The sequence below is a fragment of the Colletes gigas genome, unplaced genomic scaffold, assembly GCF_013123115.1.
Source record: "Colletes gigas isolate AHSC1104 unplaced genomic scaffold, ASM1312311v1 Colletes_gigas_Sc00009, whole genome shotgun sequence".
NCBI lineage: Eukaryota > Metazoa > Arthropoda > Insecta > Hymenoptera > Colletidae > Colletes > Colletes gigas.
This window is the reverse complement of record NW_025106638.1, coordinates 3,047,586-3,068,894: the sequence shown is the minus strand read 5'-3', so window position 1 is coordinate 3,068,894 and position 21,309 is coordinate 3,047,586. Positions and strand designations below refer to the sequence as shown.

General features: G+C 38.2%; 1 protein-coding gene across 1 annotated transcript; it reads left to right on the top strand.

The window, feature by feature from the left end:
* The first annotated feature begins 272 nt into the window (after positions 1-272).
* Positions 273-21,282, top strand: LOC122397413 (prohormone-1). The gene is made up of 3 exons (XM_043396566.1): positions 273-367; positions 9,054-9,176; positions 19,243-21,282. The coding sequence occupies exons 2-3, from the start codon at positions 9,066-9,068 to the stop codon at positions 19,405-19,407; spliced, it is 276 nt and encodes a 91-aa protein (XP_043252501.1). The 5' UTR covers positions 273-367; positions 9,054-9,065; the 3' UTR covers positions 19,408-21,282.
* The last annotated feature ends 27 nt before the right edge of the window (positions 21,283-21,309 follow it).

The following is a 21,309-nucleotide window of genomic DNA, read 5'->3' as shown; positions in this document are numbered from 1 at the left end:
GGGAATGAATTTTTTCGAAATTTTCCTCGACCGCGATTACAGGTCGAAAAGTAAAAGTCGCTCGTTCCTCGTAGGGGTAAATTACGTCTCGAATCAGTGTAGGGGGTCGGGGAGGGGGGAGAGTCTCGCGGGACGACGCTCCCGAAAACGAAATGTACGCGTGTTCGTAGAAAGAGTGGCGCCGAAGGGAGTGGGAGGGGGCGCGAGCACCAGCGCCATCTAATATAAAGTGGTCGCGTGGTTGCAAGCTCAGTCATTCTGCCCCGTGGTAGTCACAGTTCTCGCAGCGCTCACGAAAAACCGACGGGACGACACCGACCAACCCTCGATCACTTCTCGACGACACTGCAAGTCAACCCTCCACGAGGTATTTCTATCTCATCATTTCTTCGATTCTTACACAAGTTTTCGTCGATAGTTTCTCAGTATTCCCATCCGGGCGCTTCGATTTTAGGCGAAAAATTATTAGACGATTATAGAGCGAGCAATTTAAAATTTGTGACTCTTTCAAAGTAACGCTGTACAATTTTCACGCAATAATCTTTATTATTATTGAAGTTATTGCACGTTTCATATTTGAATATGCAATTATTTTTGACAATAGTTTAAAAATTCGTCTGTGTTGTCTCCAAATATAACCGAATATGTTCGTCTGTAATTATAACAAATATTTTGCATCAAAGATCGCTCTAAACACGGTGACTTCGTTAGGGGGGTATTTTACTGTAAACCTTTGAGACAATCAAGTGATCGATGATCGTGTGAAATAATTCACGACAGTTTTAATTTCTCCATGGCGAAACAATGTTGGAATTAAAGTTTAGTCGAAAATGGTGTCTCTTCGTAGCTTATTCTAGGCAACCTGTATATTAAATCGATTTATGAAAATAATTTAACATTTTAAAATTGTTTAAAGATTTGTTTCCTGTCATTTTTATTTCAAGTACGTCTGATAATTTGCTTTCTGATTTTGGGAATACAGTTGACGGTAATATTTCATTCGATAATTTTAAATATGTGCGCAGTCAAATGGCTATAGTAGAAATGAAAGGTTTAACATGTTCGCTATCACTAGAGACGGGATCGAGACACGTTTCGATACTTTCGATACATGTGCGTTTGAAATTGATATTTTTGTATCAAACCGTTGTAACAGGTGGCACAGAGACAACGATTAATCGTAATATCACACATCGAGTTTCGTCGTTAATAACAACGTCAAAATAACGACAGGTTATATTATCTTTCATACTTTGATGAATAAAATTATTACTATCCTGGAATTAACAAAAATATTAATTTCAATAATAAAAAGGTTTTAATAATGATATTAGGTTTTAAAATTATTAAACGTACACGAACAGCGAATGAAATAAAATAGAATTGGTTAAAAAGTTTTATGTTATTATCATACAAACAGATGTGTAAAGATAATTAATTGTGATAATTATTAAAAATTCTACAGATAGCTTTACGAATGATCGTTAGATTTGTGTCCTCTGCAAGAAAAATTTTCGAATAAGTTTTTCTTGAGATACGCGACCAATCGTATCGATACCTATCAATTACATAAAGTTTGATAGTTGTTTAATTACTCACGGAAAATAAAAATAAACTACATCATTCGATGATCGAACGTCAAAAAGTAATTGTAAATTTTTTATCAGAAATAGAACTAGAATTTTTTTTTTTATTCAGGGTGTTTGATCAACCCTGGGAAAAATGTTAATAGGGGATTCTAGAGGCCAAAATAAGACGAAAATCAAGAATACCCATTTGTTGATGGAGGCTTCGTTAAAAAGTTATTAATATTTAAAGTTTCGCCCGTAATGAATTTTTTTCTCGAAAATGCGCAGAATTTCGGGGGTATATCTATTCATAAAAAATGATTGTAATTGACCCCCGCAATCGAAAATAATTTTTCCAGAACGATTTGAAATTTTTTTTTTTCCGTCGAAAAATTTCACACCTTCTCGAATTTTTTTCTAGAAAGTGGGTAGGATTTCGGGGGTATGTCTACTCACCAAAAATGATTGTAATTGATCCCCGCAAACGAAAATAATTTTTCCAGGACGATTTGAAAAATTCTTTTTTGTCGAAAAATTGCTGCACCTACCCGATTTTTTTTCTCGAAAGTAGGTAGGATTTCGAAGGTATGTATATTCACCATAAATGATTGTAATTGACTCCCGCAACCGAAAATAATTTTTACAGAACGATTTAAGATTTTTAAATTTAATTGTTAATAACTTTTTAACGAAGCCTCCATCAACAAATTGGTATTCTTGATTTTCGTCTTATTTTGGCCTCTAGAATCCCTCATTAAAATTTTTCCCGAACACCCTGTATATAAAATCATCGCTGTGACCTATTTGCGACGTTGGTCTTTTATTGGTCAGTATCGAGTGGTTTTTCTTTATTCGTTGGTCTTAGGAAGGGTGATTAAAACGACTGATCCCTTATGAGTGGTATTTCCTTTGAAGTGGAGAAACTCAATCTCTCTTCCTTCAATCTGTATCACGAGTAAAGGAAATATGAATAACCTCGAGTAATTTTGCTCATAAAGACCATCATCCCATTGATGTTTTCCGACCTTTGACACTTGATACATGTATGGGGCATTGAAAAATATCATTCACGGGTCTCTTTTATCGATTAATATTCGTTTTTGTAGAATTTAAAGACTATCATCGACGTAGTGGGTGGAATTTAATTAAACAAATTTTCGCTAAGCCGTACGGGATTGGCTGCAGTGGTGCCATCTATTTCTTTTCATTTAACAAAAAACTATAACGCTACACTTATTTTAAAATGTTTTTTTTTTGTTGCAAATTGGCTGTTAATACGTTTCAATAAATTGATTTTGCCAGTGTTTGTACATTCGATGTTGCAGATGGATTTCGATTTAAAAAAAAATCGTTCGAACTTCACAATCCACGTTACGTAACTAGTTTGCAATGACATTCGTCCCTGGACGATTTAACTCGCCGCTCGTTCCGTAACTCAAATACACGATATTGAAATTTGAACGGGAACCATTTGCAGTCGTACTTACATGGGTTTAGGTTAGTCCCACGTCGTGTCTCGCCCCCGCGTTAAATGTTTCGTCTGTTTACGTAATTCTCCCCGACCGGAGTCCAACGACACAATTTCATTCCCGTGAAAGTTTCTCGTCGATTCGCGCCCATTGAAGTAGTCCAGGACCTGTTGCCGTGGCGTGCAATTACTCGACGTTCTCGAAAACAAACAATCCCGACATGGAAACAATCGCGCAATTTCATAACGGTTAAAGTTATAGCCTCGCAAACGGTTTACGGTACGCTTGACGTTAAATTGACAGGAAATATATCGTTCATGTTCTTAACACATTTTATTAAACGGTTATTATCATTGATTTAACGATGAAAAGATTAGGATGGGTTTAATAACAGTCGATTCGTTTACTCTTGACGGAAAGTGTAAAACGAATCGACCAGTGAAGCGCGCCAAATTTGAAATTAATCGACAGAAAATATAACTCTCCGTATAATTATAGACCGTAATAAAATATTATTAGTGATTTAATAATTATCGACGTGTAACTGTATCTTCCCAGAATAATGATGATTAACAGTAGCAATATTTAACGATATACGCAAACTCATTGAATTTTACTATTAAACTCGAAGTAAAACGAAGCGTCTGAACTATCGAATGTGACTTAACAGCCAGGGTATCACATTCTCAAGCTTGGTTAAATCCGCGGGAGACGATTCGGTTATTTTCGATCGTCTTCCAATATTTAATCAATCGCAGTATCGCCCAGCGGGATTTTCTCGAGTGAGTTATCGTTCTGTCAATGACAGTCGGAAAGTGGCTGTCCGTGTTCATGAAGCAGAATCGCACTGTCGATTCGACCGACGAAATTGTCGCCCCACCACCCACCCAAAAGTGTCAGGACCAAATAAATAAAGCCCACCGCTGACGTCGTAACTACTCTATTTCGACACTTATCGAAATATCGTCGCGATCGATCACAGTTTTCGTTTCAGTGTTATTTATACGTTTGCTCGTTTCTAAAATACTGGGGACATAAATTATTGTTTTTCGTGTCTAGTGATCGTTTATTACAAAGTTTTAGTAAACTTACGGCGGATATACATAATTTTCAGTCAACTCGATTTCAAATTTGGCGCGCTTAATTAGTCACGACGTAGATTCTTCTGTCAACAGTTGGCAGTATTGTATGTCTAGTTGCTTTACTCCGGGCGAGACATTTAATATTTGATAATAATATTTTGTTATTCTTATGAATTTCGAAGGACACGTTTGAACAATTTTCATTGAAGTCACCAACAGACATTTCGTCGTACAATATACTCATTGATATCATTTCAATGGCGGCAGACTTTCGTCGAGGTTATTTATTTATCGACAAGCTGAAATCTTTTGCAAACGTTTCCCACCTATTGTATTCGTTCATATTATTTCAACGAGACCGATATTCGTCGACATTATGTATTTTACCGCGTACACCGTTACTGTTTGTGTGCTTTCATCGACACGTTCATTTCCTTGTATAGAAACGAACGAATCGAATAATAAAATGTTAGTATGTCACGCTTCTAATGCTATTTTATTAATTAACATACGTTGTGTACATTAGTAATGAAAGATATCAATAGTAAAAGAGAATAGATGTAAACTATATCGTTAGCTATAATAAATGAAATTTCACGCTGTTAATTTCGTTAAGAAATTTATATTTCTGTAAATTTTACCATTTTTCGATATCTTTAGCATTTATTTTGCTTTTGTTTAGTCTTCTTTTTACCAGCTGTATGGCCACGTGACAGTCAAAGTGTTAAATTTATGTAAGGACATTGTGGAAGCTTGGCGGTCTCTGTCGGGAGACTTTTCCTCAGAAAATATGTTCTGCTAAAAGTGCATTTTCTCCGGTGCATCGTCAGCTAGGGGAACCTGGATTCTTTTCACCTAGTACCATTAACCGAGATCGAAATAGACGCGTTAAAATCCCTAGGGTCGAAGTGCAGATACTCGAATGCATCAAAGAGAATCCAGTACTCGTCACCGGACAGATTGCATTAGAAATGCAAAATGGTTCTCGCGGCACTGTATAAAGTCTTGTTTGAACAAATGGTTTGTACCTTGTCGCGTACACCATTTGTCAAAGTATTTTGTATAGAATTTAGAGAATTAATCTTGCGTGGCCAGCGAAAAGGATTAATGATTTTGCACATAATATGTAAATTAAATCAAACATGTATGAAATATAAAGAGGTCTAAGGTTTGAATAAAAGATCAAATTTGAATTACCATGTATAAAGGGTGTGTGTTTTAACCACTTCGTAAAAGGTTACGAAGGAATTATAATGTCATTTAATTAATCAGAATGCACGATAATAAATCATGGCCGACGTTCGTTTCGTTGGTCGATTTTAATTTTTCCCGGAATGAACCAATTACGAAGAATATCATTTGTTCCTGGGTAAAGTAATTAAATGGCAGGCAATGTTTTTCTTCTCGTTTTCTTGTATTCATATATCACTTTCTGATGTTTCAGCGATTCCAATTCCAACGATAAATAACACGATTACGAACAATTTGCGTCCAAACTATCATAAATGAATTACATATTGAATAATTGCTTTTCAATAATCTTACTAATATCTATTTCTCTCGTCCATGATCATCTCTTTCTACTTCCTATCATCGTCTAATTAAATTCCACGCTTCGTGCTACCATTTATCTTCTCACCATCACAATTGCAATACTACGTCGCTGAAGATACGTGCTCTTCCAATCCAGATTTTTTATTCATTGGTCACCAATTTTTCTTTTCTTCCATCCGAATTTGTCTCGTTCCATACGATACCTTTGAGGTTAAGTTTTGAAAGCTAGTCTCTTCGAGCTGAACCAGCCTAATCTTTCGAGGTTAGGTTCTAAACTTCCAGTCGCACTATATTTTCTGCAATTTCATTATGCCTTTGTGAATAATTTACATATATCGTGTACGTAATAAAGGGGTTGAATAAAAATAAAAAAATTGATGTTTAGGTAGTCAATGGGGAACCGAGGACTTTAGAATTTCCATATAAAACACTTTCGTGTAAAATGCAAACTTCAGGAGTTGTTCAGGCTATGTGATTCGTTCTACATGCATACGTATATTTATATGGTTTAATGGGTCAATTTCGAGAATAATTCGGTGTAAAATGTTAATTCGAAAATTAGATGCATTGTCTACATAGTAATCTTCCCCCTTCTGGATTGTAAACATGAATTCCAGTGTCACATCCTATGTAGCATTCTGGACCTCGCTGTCGTGGTATCCGGTTTAATAACCATGACGCGTTGCTTGGAATTCCGGAAACTAACTGAAATCGCGATCCTTTCATAGCTTCTTTCGTTCAAGAAAATAGAAAAAGGTCACGGGGTGGCATATCGGATGCATAGACGCAAGGAGGGGGGGATTAGTTAAATCCGATCGATCTTGAAATTAAAAACTCTTACGTCAGAATAGTCGAGTGGGCGAGATCATTGTCACGTTGCAAAATTCACGACGTAGTAATTTCATATCGAGTTATCGAAACCTGAAGTCGAAATCGTCGATTGGCAGTCTCGTTAAATGGCTGACGTTTTTTTACGGACGATTCCTTTCCCGATCGAAAAAGCAAAAAACGTAGTCTTCGCTCTTGACTTTGACATTTTTGCTATTTTTTTTTTTTGTTTGTTATCACAGATTTACTTTTTATTAACGATTTTATATATAAATTTTAAACGCCGGAGTTCAAAAATTTTAGTCCGTTAGGTTAGTGTTTTAGGTCCAACTGTACGAAAGATCTGTTCGGTCGCTGAATGTCTGTCAAAACTTTGACACGCGGAATAATCCGCGTGGAAACTGCGGTCGGGTTCGTTACGAGTTTCATTAGCGAAATTATGTTGCATATTATTCCGAGTCGCTTCGTTCGAACGAGCTTTAAAAGACCGCTCCTGTTCATCAGCGTTCATTCAGGCAACGTTGCTTTAGTCGTACGCTTAATACAATTTTCAAATTTATCAAAAACCTAAGTATCGGTAAGCAACGATCTATCTAGCCGGTCCAACCAACATTGTACCTAAATAAATTTATTAACTCTCTATCAGTATCGTAGAGCATCGTTATACCCCAAGATATACTATTAACGAAGATATTGAAAAAGAAAAAAAACAATAAAAGTGGAACACTACAGATTTATTTTCATTCTTTTATTTTATTAAATTCCAATTTCCTCGACGTCTACGAATCCGATACGAGGTTTAATATCGAACGCTTCGAGATGCATAAACGCAGATCAGCGAGATAAAGCTGCGAGCAGAGCTTCGAAGGAGCCTTTGAGTTCTGTTTCGTCGGCCCGCGCCGTGAAAGAATTACAGAGATAACGAGCGGCTTTACGACTTCATTCGTTCTCGTTAAATTATCGTCGGCCGGCAGGAACGCCCGGTAGCTGCCCCAAGGACCATAATTAAGAAAAAGTGCCGCGTCATGTAATTCAATGATCGTTCCCAAGGGACCGCGACGTGGAACAGATAGCGCTCGGGGTTCCGGGCACGGGTTGCCCCGTGATCGCGTAAAGCGGTCGTTCGTGAAACGAGCGTGGAGAATCGTCCAACGATGAACTTACGACTTAATCTAGGGAGTATCGGAAGATTATTTAATCTATTTCCTCGGCGATGGTTTTAACCTAAATAATGAAAATGCCTGGCTTGCGTTGGTGCATGGAATTTCTCAGGTATTACAGCGATGATTCTTAAAATAAAAATCGCTCCGAGGTTAGAATGTTCGTTTCGCGTGTGTACCATAGAGAGGTGAGTCGACAGCCAGACACGCTGATTGGTTGTAATAGCGACGCCTATCTTCGCACGCGTTGTTATTATTGGCTGAGTTGATTGCAACTACAATTCCATCGCGTGACGAGAGACGCGAACGAAACGTATCGAGACAGAGTAGGATAGAACTATAGTAGAGGATATTGACGTAGCCCTAAACACAGAGTATTAACCATGGACAGAATAAAAATGTATCTCGTGCGGATATGGAGATCCTACTACTATGCAACGCGACATAAGACGTGGGGTTTTCTGGTGGTGGCGCGAGCGAACTACCCCCCTTGTCCTTGCACTGTTCGGTTTGTTGTGTCTGTCGATCAGGTTATCTCTCTATGGTACGTTGGAAGCGAAATTCGACACCAACAGATGTTTCTTATACGCAGCTGTGTTGTTGAATCTCGGAGTCGCCTTTATCTTTCGCGATCAATCGAAGGAATTTGGAGGACAGTGAACGAACGAGAGCGAATGAGAAAAAACGAACGACGGTCGAATAAACGGTTAGCGAGTGAGAGCGAACAGACAGAGAGTGACATTTTCAGAATCATTGTTATTTTAAATATTTTGAAATATTTACACCGAACCTTGCACGCACCTGGCATCTTAACGCGCGAAATTTAAGACGATTTCTAATCGTGGTCCTAAATCTCGTCCATTAACGACGACCCACGTAACGTGGAAACGCAATCTTGACGCATAATCGGGAAAAGGAGCTGCCATTATGGCACTCGCGCGAGGAGATAACGCGGCACTCGTTATTTTCACGCTATTACGGCGCTGAACGGGTCCAAATCGGAACAGATTCGCGTCGTTTGGAAATGTTACGATCGAGGAAGCTTGATTTTCGAAGGGAAACCGAGCGCTTTTCGATTCACTGGGCCTGGGGGATTTTGCAGAAAGAATATTTATGGTTGCTATTATAGTCGACACCGTGTGACTATTGAAAATGTTCCTGATGTTTTTGGAGACTATTCTTTTGTTTATCGAAATAGGGTTAGGTCTGGGTTAGAGTTTCGATAACATTCGAACTGTATTATAAAGTTATCGAATATAAATAAAACATAAATAAATGGAAGTTGGATAGAAGAATAAAAGGATAGCAGTTGCCATATGTACAGGGTGTTCGATTTTAATCTATAAATGCAAATTAATATATTATGTATTGCTATATCGATTTCTGTTGCAGGACAAAAGTATCATGTCGACGCTCCGAGTAGCTGTATTCTTAGCCATGGCGCTGATGATCCTGATCGACTGGTCCGTAGCTCTTCCGACCGCCGACAAGGAAAGACTTTTGAATGAGGTAGACGTAAGTAACATAACCCCCTTTAAAACCCCTTAAATTATCTACAAATTCGATCCAAACGATAAGCTTTCTTCGTACATTTTTTTTGCAAAAAGACCATAAATCAAGTTCTATAAATGTGGAAAAGTTCCTTAAAAACTGAGCGTCGAATCAGAGACGTATCAGACCGAATCTTTTAAGTAGTATAAATAGACCATTGCCCGGGCTGAATCTTCCAAGTAGAACAGATGCATAACTGATCGGCCACAAATGATTCAGCAGCACCGATACATTCCAAATCCCCATTTTCTTTCAACTTTTCACTGTTCTATATTAAATTTTTGTCATGGAGACTATTTTTATCAAATTTCAATTGAATATTTAAAACCTGCACATATTATAGTACACGACATTTTACGTGATTAGCCATCGAAAAAATGATCGTTAATTCATTATACTATGGACATTGGGGTATAACGGTTGTTTTAGTTGACAAACGTCTCGAACGATTAACCATTAATTTATTTGACAATCGCCGATTGCCCGTGACAATAATCGATTATTTCAATCGCCGACCGACGCGAGCGAATGGCCACTAATTCATTTGTCAATTGTACATAACAATTGACAATTAACCGTTATAATCGCAATTTCCCGGGTGAAGATTTCGAATAAATTTTCATTACGCCCGAACGCTAAAAATTTCGAATATTAATTGTTCAAATAAATTATTCGAATAAAATTGCTTATCGGCCAAACGCGCGACTTTTTTTGTTAAGACGCGTCCATTTTGTGTCTACGGCTTCTTACCTCGGTCAAAACGAGTTCAAGACGGGCGTTCACCATCTTTTATCGTGAAAAAAGAAAATGGGAGCAGCGAAAGACGGTAACGAGGCGCATTTGTTCTTCGAGCAAGTGCTATGCAACCCTTTGCAACGGGTTTGTTGTAAACTTTACATGCCCAACGTTTAATCCAACCGTTGGATTCTTATTTTTATGTAACGTTGGCAATTATAAAAAATACTTCGATTCACAATACGTATAATGTTCCATAAAATATACAATAGCTTCACACGCCTATATACCATTCGATGCGTGGAATTTATTTTCAAAACTAGTTTAGAATTTTTTTCGCGCAATTACACATCACTCGCCGGACTTTGACAGTGAAAAAATAAAAACACAATTCAAAAACACGTCCAGAGCTTTCGTACTCCTGCAAGTCCTCGTCAGTCCATTATGTTCTGCGTTTTATTTTGCGTTTCTGTTTCCAATAATACCCGCGATACATCACCTACGCAGAACGCGAGATCGATGACGGTTCGCTTTGTCCAGCTATTTGCGGTTTAAAACTGCTCCGCGACCGTAAAGCCGCCGTAGCTTTTATCCGTTTTCAAATTAATTTGCCGCGCGATTAATTAGCCGATTGCCAGGGTCGCAGCGAAACAATCCACTGTTCGCCTTTTTAAACATATGAACGTGGGCGTGCTGGTCAAATACGAACTTCGAACGTCCACGGTGGGGCGAATTGATCAAGTTGGTGTCGATAGAACCCTCCACAGAAACGAAATAAAGAGACGATTGTTCGTTCGAACGAAAGATAACGTGTCATAGAATTACGAAAAAATAGAAGAAGTGTATACCAAGAAATTTGTCGATACGATAATAAATAATTGATACAATTCAAGTTAGACCAAACAGATGAATAAAGATTGTTAGGATAAGTAGGAGTAGTAGACGCCAGAGGCCCCCCCCCCCACTCAGACCTCTTGCTAGGCTGGTGAGCGACGTAAGAAAAGAGTGAGTGCTAATCTGGACGATCTCACATTCATCGCTGCTTCCTGAGAACCCGACACGACAAAGATGGCGGTCAAGAGTGGAGAGAAAAAACTGTTGAAAAATATTGTTTCAAGGATTCGTTCGAAGAACGGAGACAAAAGGCAACTTTTTCACGACTGCCAGCGTTTTCAACGAAATCTGCATGTTGTCGAGCGTGTACGTACGTTTCGAAACGACGAAGCGCGACGAAAACTACCGCCCCCGGGGAAATTTCTTCCGAACGAAAGGAAGACCTTTTCTCACGTCGAGACAGTTTTCCCAGGGTTGGGAAAAGCCCTTGCCCGGGACTCCCAGCAATTTGTATTGCCGCCACGCGCATCGGCATGAATGGGGAAACAGTTTTGTCGCGCTAGCGTGCCTCCCATGTTGGGGGACATATTTTTTCCTTTTTTTTTTTTTAACACTGAGGCCTCTAAAGTCAGTTCTCGACCCTTCTGGCCGTATTTACATCGGGGGAGATCCCATAAAAAAAGTTTCGTGTCCCGCTCGACGTCTGTTGACCAACCGCGACGCGATGTATATGTATATACATATATATGGGAACCGTCGAGGAATTTTAAGATGGACGAATCGTGCTCTCCAATACCGGCTCAATTTTCCACGCGGGCTCTACTCCGACTTGCAAATTTACGGATGGCTGTGGGGTGCAGATTCTAAATATTGGGAGATAAAGGAAATTCGAGCATAAAGTTTGCTTGGAATATTTCGTGGGGGATTTTGTACGTGATGCTTTTTTTTTATTAATAGAATCGTAGATTTTATTGAAGTCTATTTATGTAAAGAGATATTTTATAATTAGACTGCGGATCTTTATGCAAATTCACATTTTTATTAATAGAATTAACGAAACGGAAGCTTCGCAGAGGGCTGTCTCAGCCCCTAAATATAATAATTCGTATCTTACTTTAAGTATTTCTTATATTTTTGCATATTAAATGCATTCTGTAGTTTTTTGAGGATTAATAATATAAGGATATATAATAAAATAATATAATATTAATAATATAATATAATAAGGACAAATAAATTGAACGTCTCTACATTAACACAAAAATGGAAGTTATTGATCGTATTCAGGTTTTACACTTATTTAGATACATGCATAATATGGAAATAATATATTAAATAGAATAGGACCTGATGAGTGATATCTAAATGTGAAAAGAAAATGTTCTTTCTTTCCTTCCTCGGTCGAGTCTTCAGTTTATTATTATTATTACACGAGGGTAACTGTAACGAGCCGGGAGGCGGAAGATAATCACGAGAAAGGGTTCCGCGAACTTGAAAGTGGTCGTGAAAACGGTTAAAAAGGTGCTCCCGGAAACCTGTTGCTCGACGACAGTTCCGGAGCGACAGTTCCTGCGTGGAGAATTCAATTTCTCTGTCGCTTCCTCGTCGATATCGAGTTAGACTTCCTCGTCGAACCCAGCAAACTAATCTTGATTAGTGGGGAAACGACGGTGGGATTGCACGATTACTGCGAACCAGAATATAATCGTTCAATGGGAAATTGCATTTGTTTTGCCGTGGAACGAGTCTTAAATGCAAATAACGAGAAAATGTTTGGATTGCAACGTACACCAAAATAATTTAGTAAACATTAAAAGTAACTTGAAATTTGCACGTGATCTGCACCAAACGATGTAGATTTCTTTTTTATATAATATATTGTAAATCGTAACTAAACAATGGTGAAAAATAGAATTGCGTCCATTTGCCCTGAATATGATCGTCCTTGTTTCTCGTTTTCCGTTCCGGAAACGGAGCACGCGAACTATTCCTACGGCTTTCCTTCGTGGAATGTGGCCAGCGAACAACCCTTTTCGTCCTTTGAGGGCCGGAATTGTTTCGAACGTGCCGCGAAAGGAGCGGTTCTCGAGTTCATTGTTAATTCCGCGTAGGCGGGGACTCGACGACGAATTCCCACGATTATGTTACCGCGGTATCTCGAGCACGCGCGACGTTAACCGTGCAATTAACGCTGTCTCTAATAATCCATAGATACAGAGTTAATCGGTCGCGTCCTCAGGACGGTCAAAGACAAAGGACCCACTCGTCCCGACATAATCGCATAGTTCGGTACCTCCTACTGCCTTCGATACTCGAAGTAATCTCGTTGGATGTTGTGTACAGTGTGTTTCACCAATTCTGCCCACTGAACTATCTATATTCAAAGCTATTGCCTAAACTGACAAATTGACTCGATCGAATTTTTGTTTACGACTGTAAAATTTTAATGGGAGATTCTAGAGGCCAAAATAAGACGAAAATCAAGAATACTAATTTGTTGATGGAGGCTTCGTTAAAGAGTTATTGACATTTAAAGTTCCGCCCGTACTGAATTTTTTTTTAGAAAGTTGGTAGGATTTCGGGGGTAGGTCTATTCACCAAAAATTATTGTGATTGACCCCCGCAACCGAAAATAATTTTTCCAGAACGATTTGACATTTTTTAATATTGTCGAAAAATTTTATTCTCGAATTTTTTTCTCGAAAGTGGGTAGGATTTCGAGAGTATGTGTAATGAGAAAAAATAATTGTAATTGAGCTCTGCAACCAAAAATAATTTTTTCAGAATGGTTTGAAATTTTTGAATAACTTTTTAATGAAGCCTCAGTCGAGAAATTGATATTCTTGATTTTCGTCTTATTTTTCCAAGGGGTAACCGAACACCCTGTATAACAAAATTTACGAAACGTAAAGTCAATAAATATTAATCTATAAATACAGTTTCAACAACTTTATTATAACAAATACAATTCCCAACAAAAAAGTATTTACGATAAAAAGCTATTAATTTAAGAGATATTTTAACTTAATAAAAGCGTTAACATTTCCAGGGGAAATAAAAGGAACTAAAATTATGAAAGGAAACGATCCAATTGCAACAACTCTGACAATTCCTTTTCAATGTATAAAATCTCTGTGCAATCGAGAAAAAATATTTCCACCGATGCTCGCGGCGGAAAGTTCAAAGTTACGAACGATCGTAGTACGTAGAGGGGAAGATATTCGGTCGTCGAGCGAGAGAATATCGTGCACAAGTCGGGAAACGTCCTCGAGCAGCTTGGAAACAGAAACACGCAACGAAACGGTATTCTTTCGCGGCGATTGCTCGCCAAAGGAGAAACGTTAAAGAAAAAACCGATTGCCAACCGACCGTTTAAGAATTTAATACACCGCAGCGACGGACGGCGTGCTTCAAAGCGACAAATTAAATTTCTCCGTCTTCTCAGAGATGAAGAGTATCGTCGGTACGGAGAAAAAGAGATCATCGACTACTCGCGTCGGATTACAAAGCAAATTGCCAGCTCGAACGAATCGCGTCACATCTGCGTTATTCTCTCCGGTGTCCAGGTTTACAAGCGTCGTATTACTGGGGAAATATTGTCGCTTGTATCTTACGACGTTCGTTTTAAACGTGGGCTAAGAATGTTTTTAACATTAATTCTACCACGACTTTGGATTGGTCAGAGTTTAATAAGCGCAATCTTAGCGCCGTGCGTCTATTGGTACGTCACGTGTCCGCTCTAGTGGCGAGAACCAATCACGCGTTTCTTCTCAAGTCGCCTGTACGCGTCCTTTCATGCCTGCCAGAATCATGTGCAGTGTACACGCGTCGCGTTGTGATACGTTCGAATCTATATTTCTTTCACTAATAAATACTATACTATTTGTTCCGTCTGTTCTAGTGTTTATTTGAAGTAGATCTAGCGCCCTAACAGGATTACGTACAAAGTTTGTGCCAAGATGGCCTCATGCGACAGGTCGTTGAAATCGTTTCGACAAACGCTATCGTGTTATAAGTAAAATTTATTTCGTTTCGGTCCCTAAAAGGAGACACCCCGTATAAGTACAAATTGTTATCGTTCCACCGTGTGTATCGAGTCCAGGAACTCCAGCGAGAGAGAACACCGACGGAAACGCAGGGAAGTTCTTGATAGTACGCAGTCCGGTTGCGTAACCCACCCACGCGTTTGAATTGCAAATAGGACACCGTTGAAGACGTAGTTGCAACGGGACGTTCGTACGCTTAAACAGCTGGAGAATCGTATCGTGGCTCGATATTAGCATACATATGTTACGGCGAAACTGCTATCGGAACGAGGGATATCGTACGAAGTGACGCGGAACCTCGGTCAACAAGAATCTCTTCTTCTCCTTGGGGAATGTCATGGCGTAAGAGATTCGAACGGCATCGTTGGTTGTTCTTAGTCGAGCGTGAATACACTCCTCCACCCTATCAATCCTCGTATTATACCGAAGGAACGGGAATTTCGTTGTTTCCCTCGAATACTTTTTTTTCTTCTTTTTTTTTGCTTCACGTGTTTTTAGTTCAGATGTTTTCTAGATACAATAGTTCTATCAATTTTTTTTTTCTCAGTAATCTTGCTAACGGAATTTTACAAACAATATTTACATACGTGTTTTATAAAAAATTAAATTAAACGAATTCCGCTCCAAGTGAAACTTTCGTTTAATTGAATCGCCATTTTGTTCCTCTTCGGTTTCACTGAACGATCGTGGTAGAATCTGATCAAGTAACATGAAGGTTACTTTTTTTTTTAAATTTCGAAACATGTATTCGAGCATTATTTTGGCAAAAAATAATATTATAGTTTTATTAATATTTATAAATACCATTACCATAGTATTCGTGAAACTGAAACTAGTCCGACTGTATACATTCAAATTGAAATTCGTCGATCTACATATTTTTCGCAATAATAAAACGCGATAGAATGCCATCAAACGTACAATAACTGAATCGAGATGCCTCCGACAGATGGCGTCGACGCGAACGAATACCAATAGGCGACCGTTTGTGCCAATTGTAAAGAAAGTCGTAGCGATATACGAGAAACGATAAAGGCGCCCGACGACTTATGGAAGCACGTAATGTATTTCACGAAGTATTAATCCCCCGTCACGTTCAATTTTACTATTTCACGTGCGTAACAACTGCATCGGAACGGCGGCTCATAAATTCTACGAAAGGTTGGAATTCAAAGGAAACGAGGAAACCTCGTTTCTGCGGGGCTGAGAAACGTTTTGTCGCAGCGTCTCTCAACCTACTGTCACGATCGGATCACACCTTATACAGGGTGTTCGGCCACGCCTGGGAAAAATTTTAATGAGGGATTCTAGAGGCCAAAATAAGACGAAAATCAAGAATACCAATTTTTGATGGAGGCTTCGGTAAAAAGTTATTAACGTTTAAAGTTCCGCTCGTACTGAATTTTTTTTTAGAAAGTTGGTTGGATTTCGGGGGTAGGTCTATTCACCAAAAATTATTGTAATTGACCCCCGCAACTGAAAATAATTTTTCCTAAATGATTTGAAATTTTTTTTTTTCCGTCGAAAAATTTCACAGCTTCTCGAATTTTTTTTTTTCCGTCGAAAAATTTCACAGCTTCTCGAATTTTTTTCTAGAAAGTAGGTAAGATTTCGGGGGTATGTCTATTCACCAAGAATGATCGTAATTGACACCCGCAACCGAAAATAATTTTTCCAGAACAATTTGAAATTTCTTTTTTTCGTCGAAAAATTTAGGCGCTTAATTAGATTTTCAGTAAGGAATTTTTTTCTCGAAAGTGCGTAGGATTTCGGGGGTAATTATAATGACCAAAAATTATTGTAATTGATCCCCGCAACTGAAAATAATTTTTCCAAAAAGATTTGAAATTTTTTGTTCGGTCGAAAAATTTCACAGCTTCTCGAATTTTTTTCTAGAATGTGGGTAAGATTTCGGGGGTATGTCTATTCACCAAAAATAATTGCAATTGACTCCTGCAACCGAAAATAATTTTTTCAGAACGATTTGAAATTTTTGAATTTAATTGTTAATAACTTTTTAACGAAGCCTCCATCAACAAGTTGGTATTCTTGATTTTCGTCTTATTTTGAACACCCTGTATACAGAATATTTATAAAAGCTGGAACAAGCTATGAATCTTTCCTAAGAGAAAAATATTGTTATAAAATATATTTATATTTAATTCCAAACGTTTTGAACAAAGTTTAATTCAACGAATCTTTTCCTAAAATGTTACTCGGCCATTCAATTCAATTTTCTAGGAAATTGATTTCGAATTGAGTGCCCCTAAATGATGGGGAATCGACTTTGGGAACCCTGTGGGATCGAGTGAGTAATTTGCAACGAACTCTACCGGCGGAAATGAGTATTAAAAATCGGTCCCCGTCGTGGCATTAATCCCGAAGATAGCTCACGCAAAGCTATCGGGATGTCGCGTCGGTTTCTCGAGGTTCGTTTAGAGACGAGCGGCGGTTCGTTCGCCCGAAGGCCGATAAATTTGCGGCTGATCCGATAATCGATAAACTCGGCGACGGCAATCGGATTTCAGTCAGTGGCCGGCTGTCTATCGCGAACGTTGTTTCCAACATTTTATGAACGTCGGACAAGCTGCCATTTTGCATCGTCTTGACTTTTCCGTTGACGCATCGGCTCTTGGAACCGGTAATCTTTTATCGATTCTCAAAGTACGCGCGTAAACAAACCCACGTGACTGCAGCAAAGTCTACAATTATAGACCGATTTTGTTGTATGTTTCCAACTTTGTATTTATAACCATGTTCATAATTTTCTCCTCGACGTCCCGTTTCCAAAAAAGCTGTCATATTCGGGAGGAAAAAAAATTTTCGAAACTTTTCGCGGTTACGATACTATCTTTAGGTTAGAAAATGGAAATACTCGGTTTGATCAGAGTAAAATGGCTCCCACGAATGTCCAAGCGAGTTGTAAATTCATATTATATAAACGTTGCAAGCTCTCATAAAGGGGTGGTGGATACGGGGCATCCATGCGAAGTCAGAATATTGTTCTGGACACATCTTTACGATGCATTAGGTTATATACGAATATTCTAATTTTTATAACGGCGCGTAGCCGCGTCTGTTGGCTTTATGAATTTATCGCCGCAACGAGCACACAATGGAACGGCGAGAGAAAAATCCAATTCTGTCGAACGTGGTGCTGGTTTTTATCAACGAGCACGTTTTGCGTTTAAACGATTTCCTCGGTCTTTTTCAGCACCCATCGTGTTCCCCAGCGAATAAAATTGAGTTAGCCGTCGCGTATTGTAATCCATTAGCGCCGTTCTTATTAAAAAATTGCGATAAAAGAGAACGTGTACGATGCAGCAAAGGATGACGAAGGAGATGGCCGCGAAAATAGACCCGACGCGTTTCAATTATTCGAACGATTGGCGAAAATAGTGTTCGTCGGTCGATGTGCATTTTATTATAGAATTGCAGCTGACGTACGACAGCTAATTTTATTAATTTATCTCGACCTTTCCCTCTCAATTTTCTTCGATCCAATTCCTCTTTGAGAAATCTTTAAACCTAACGTCATCGTACAATTATGTACACATTAATGCAGTATATCAAATAATTAAAAGATCCTCTTTAATGTTCAGAAAAACAAATCGGAAAAAAATTAATAATCATACAATATGAAAAATTTTTACTTTTTCAAAAACGATACCAAATCATTCCTGGCATTCTTCCGATTACAACGAGTCCAAACACGACGTAAATCAGATTACTTTTAACTAATTTAGCATATACATACTGTCAATTTCTTGACAGAGGCTCCATTAAAAAGTTATTAACATTTAAAGTTTCGCTTGTATTGAATTTTTTTCTCGAATATTCTCAAGATTTGGGGGGCATGTGTATTCACCAAAAATTGTTATAATTGTCTCCCGCAACCGAAAATAATTTTTTCAGAACAGTTTGACCAAATTTTTTTCCTCGAAAAATTTCATACATACTCGAATTTTTTCCTCGAAAGTGGCTAGGATTTTCGGGGTGGGTCTATTGACCAAAAATAATTGTAATTGACCCCCGCAACTAAAAATAATTTTTTCAGAATAATTTGAAACTTTTTAATTTCGACGAAAAATTTCTTCACCTGCTCGAATTTTTTTCTCGAAAGTGCGTGAGATTTCGAGGGTATGTCTATTGATAAAAAATGATTATAATTGTCCCCCGCAACTGAAAATAATTTTTCCAGAACGATTTGAAATTTTTGTATTTAATTGTTAATAACTTTTTAACGAAGCCTCCATCAACAAATTGGTATTCTTCATTTTCGTCTTATTTTGGCTTCTAGAATGCCCCATTAAAATTTTTCACATTGCTGCCGAACACCCTGTATATCTCCTATTTTAAAAAAACACTAATTTAGTAAAAAGATTATAATTGAATCCATGATATTTCTGTTTCAGTTGGTGGATGACGATGGAAGCATCGAGACAGCCCTAATCAATTACCTATTCACGAAGCAGATCGTGAAACGGCTCCGAAGTCAGTTGGACATCGGCGACCTTCAGCGTAAGCGCAGCTACTGGAAGCAGTGCGCCTTCAATGCAGTTTCCTGCTTCGGCAAATAGACGCCCATTAGCCAGCGCCCCCAAACAAACCGCGAGCAAGCTTTCTTCTACGTCTGTCTGTTTCTCTTCCTTATCCGTCGCTAGCTTCCAAAGTCGAGTGTAGCTCGAAACACTGACATCAGGCTCCCGACGTCGCGTACGCGATTTCCTAACCTAACCCAAACATTTGGCAGCTGCTATTGCTTTTCGTTGCACCGAACTAGTACATACTAGAATCGAAAGATTACTCGGCTTAGAGGCCCTGGGCACTTTTGCGAAAATGTTGTTCGTAACAGTACTTCAAGTCATTGCTTCAGAGCTGGTATTAAATTCTTTTTAACTATACGTTGTTTCATTTCGTGAAACAACTTTGAAAATAATCGTCCTGTATTTGAAATAACGAAATAACGAAACACTCTTGGAAATAACCGAACGTGTTTCGATCATCTTTTTAGACATTTTGTTAATAGATGAAGATACGTATCTCTACGCTAGCTTTACGGAAAATATTATTTATTAAAATAAATAAATATGGGAAAGTTCAAGAAATGATTACAAAATACGTGGACACTATAAATTTTACTGTGTTCATCGACGGAAATTTTTCGAACGCGAATAACTTCTCTTTGAGGTTCGGCAATTCCTGGAACGCAATCCGGACCACTTTGTTGTTCGACAATTCTTTTGAACGTAACTAACTTCTCTTTGTGGAATTTATTGTACAACCTTTAGAAAAAATACCAGACATATGGAAATGCACAAAACGTATTTTTAACCATCAATTTAAAAAAAAGAAAAAAGTAAACGTTAAGCGGTTAAATATTTCAACCGTGTAATGCTCTGTTGCAAAAACTCCTTTTGTGAAACAGATTCGATAAGCAGAAATTCGTTTGAAAACCGCAGTGCTGTACTAGTTTATAACTTCAGAATTATTTGGTACAACGGAAACAAAATGTTTCCATTAAAGAACGTCGTTTAGATCCTAAATGATAATTTTGAGAAAAGACTGATACGTTATTTCAAATACAGCAATTAATTGAAGCTAAACGAATCCCTGTGTGCTTTTTCATAAAAAGTAAACATTCTTTAATCCATTTATGCCTAAAGTAAAGAGTTTGAAAACTTGTAAAAGAAATTACCGCTTCCAGAACAGACAGAATATCGATTATTTTAACTGTAAAGACTCCCTGTATGTACAAAATGCAGCAGTGAGTAAGTTTTCTATAAAAAAGAGTTTATAAATATTTTTTGAAGATACTTTATACATAGATCATAAGGCATAAATGGATTAATATTTGAATACACAAATACATACTCACTAGAGGGATATTTGAGTTAAAGAAAAATGGACAGTGATGGTATAACTCTGTTGCAAGTAAGTACCCCTAACGTAGATCGATCCAGGAAGCTCTGCTCTGCTCTATATTTATTTTCGGTTGGAATAAAGCGTGCTCAGGTCTGCTTCGAATTTACAAAGCTCAATGATCCGTTCAGTAGCAAAAATAATAACGTCAAAGGATATCGTGGACGTGAATCGTCGCCGGAGCTAATTTCCATTCGATATTAAGAGGAAAAGAAATCGTAGTTTAGCGACACGAATACTGAAAAGTGCCCGGAAGCTTTTCAGTCGGTCGAACGACATATTTTCGCAACACGGTTAACAAGCACGTGACCAACCCTCACCTCGCGTTTCCGTTCTCCTTTCTTGTATAGAGTTTATGGTGGTTCGTTACGGGGCAACGGAGCGGAGAGTTACACCGTTGTAAATCAGCGTTTAAACGCGACTGCTGTAATGGAGAGTTCAATAAAGAGTTTATTTCCGTTGTAATCGCTTAAGGGAACGAAGTAATAAAACGCTCGACCCCTCCATTTTAATTGCCCCCTTTATTGCGAAAAATACACAATAATTAATAGTCATGATTT

What these genes read in the sequence shown, in the direction of transcription:
- LOC122397413 (XM_043396566.1), top strand. Translation starts at nt 9,066, where the DNA reads ATGTCGACGCTCCGAGTAGCTGTATTCTTAGCCATGGCGCTGATGATC. An exon ending in GACTTTTGAATGAGGTAGAC is followed by an intron (nt 9,177 to 19,242) that starts GTAAGTAACATA and finishes TTTCTGTTTCAG; the next exon opens with TTGGTGGATGACGATGGAAG.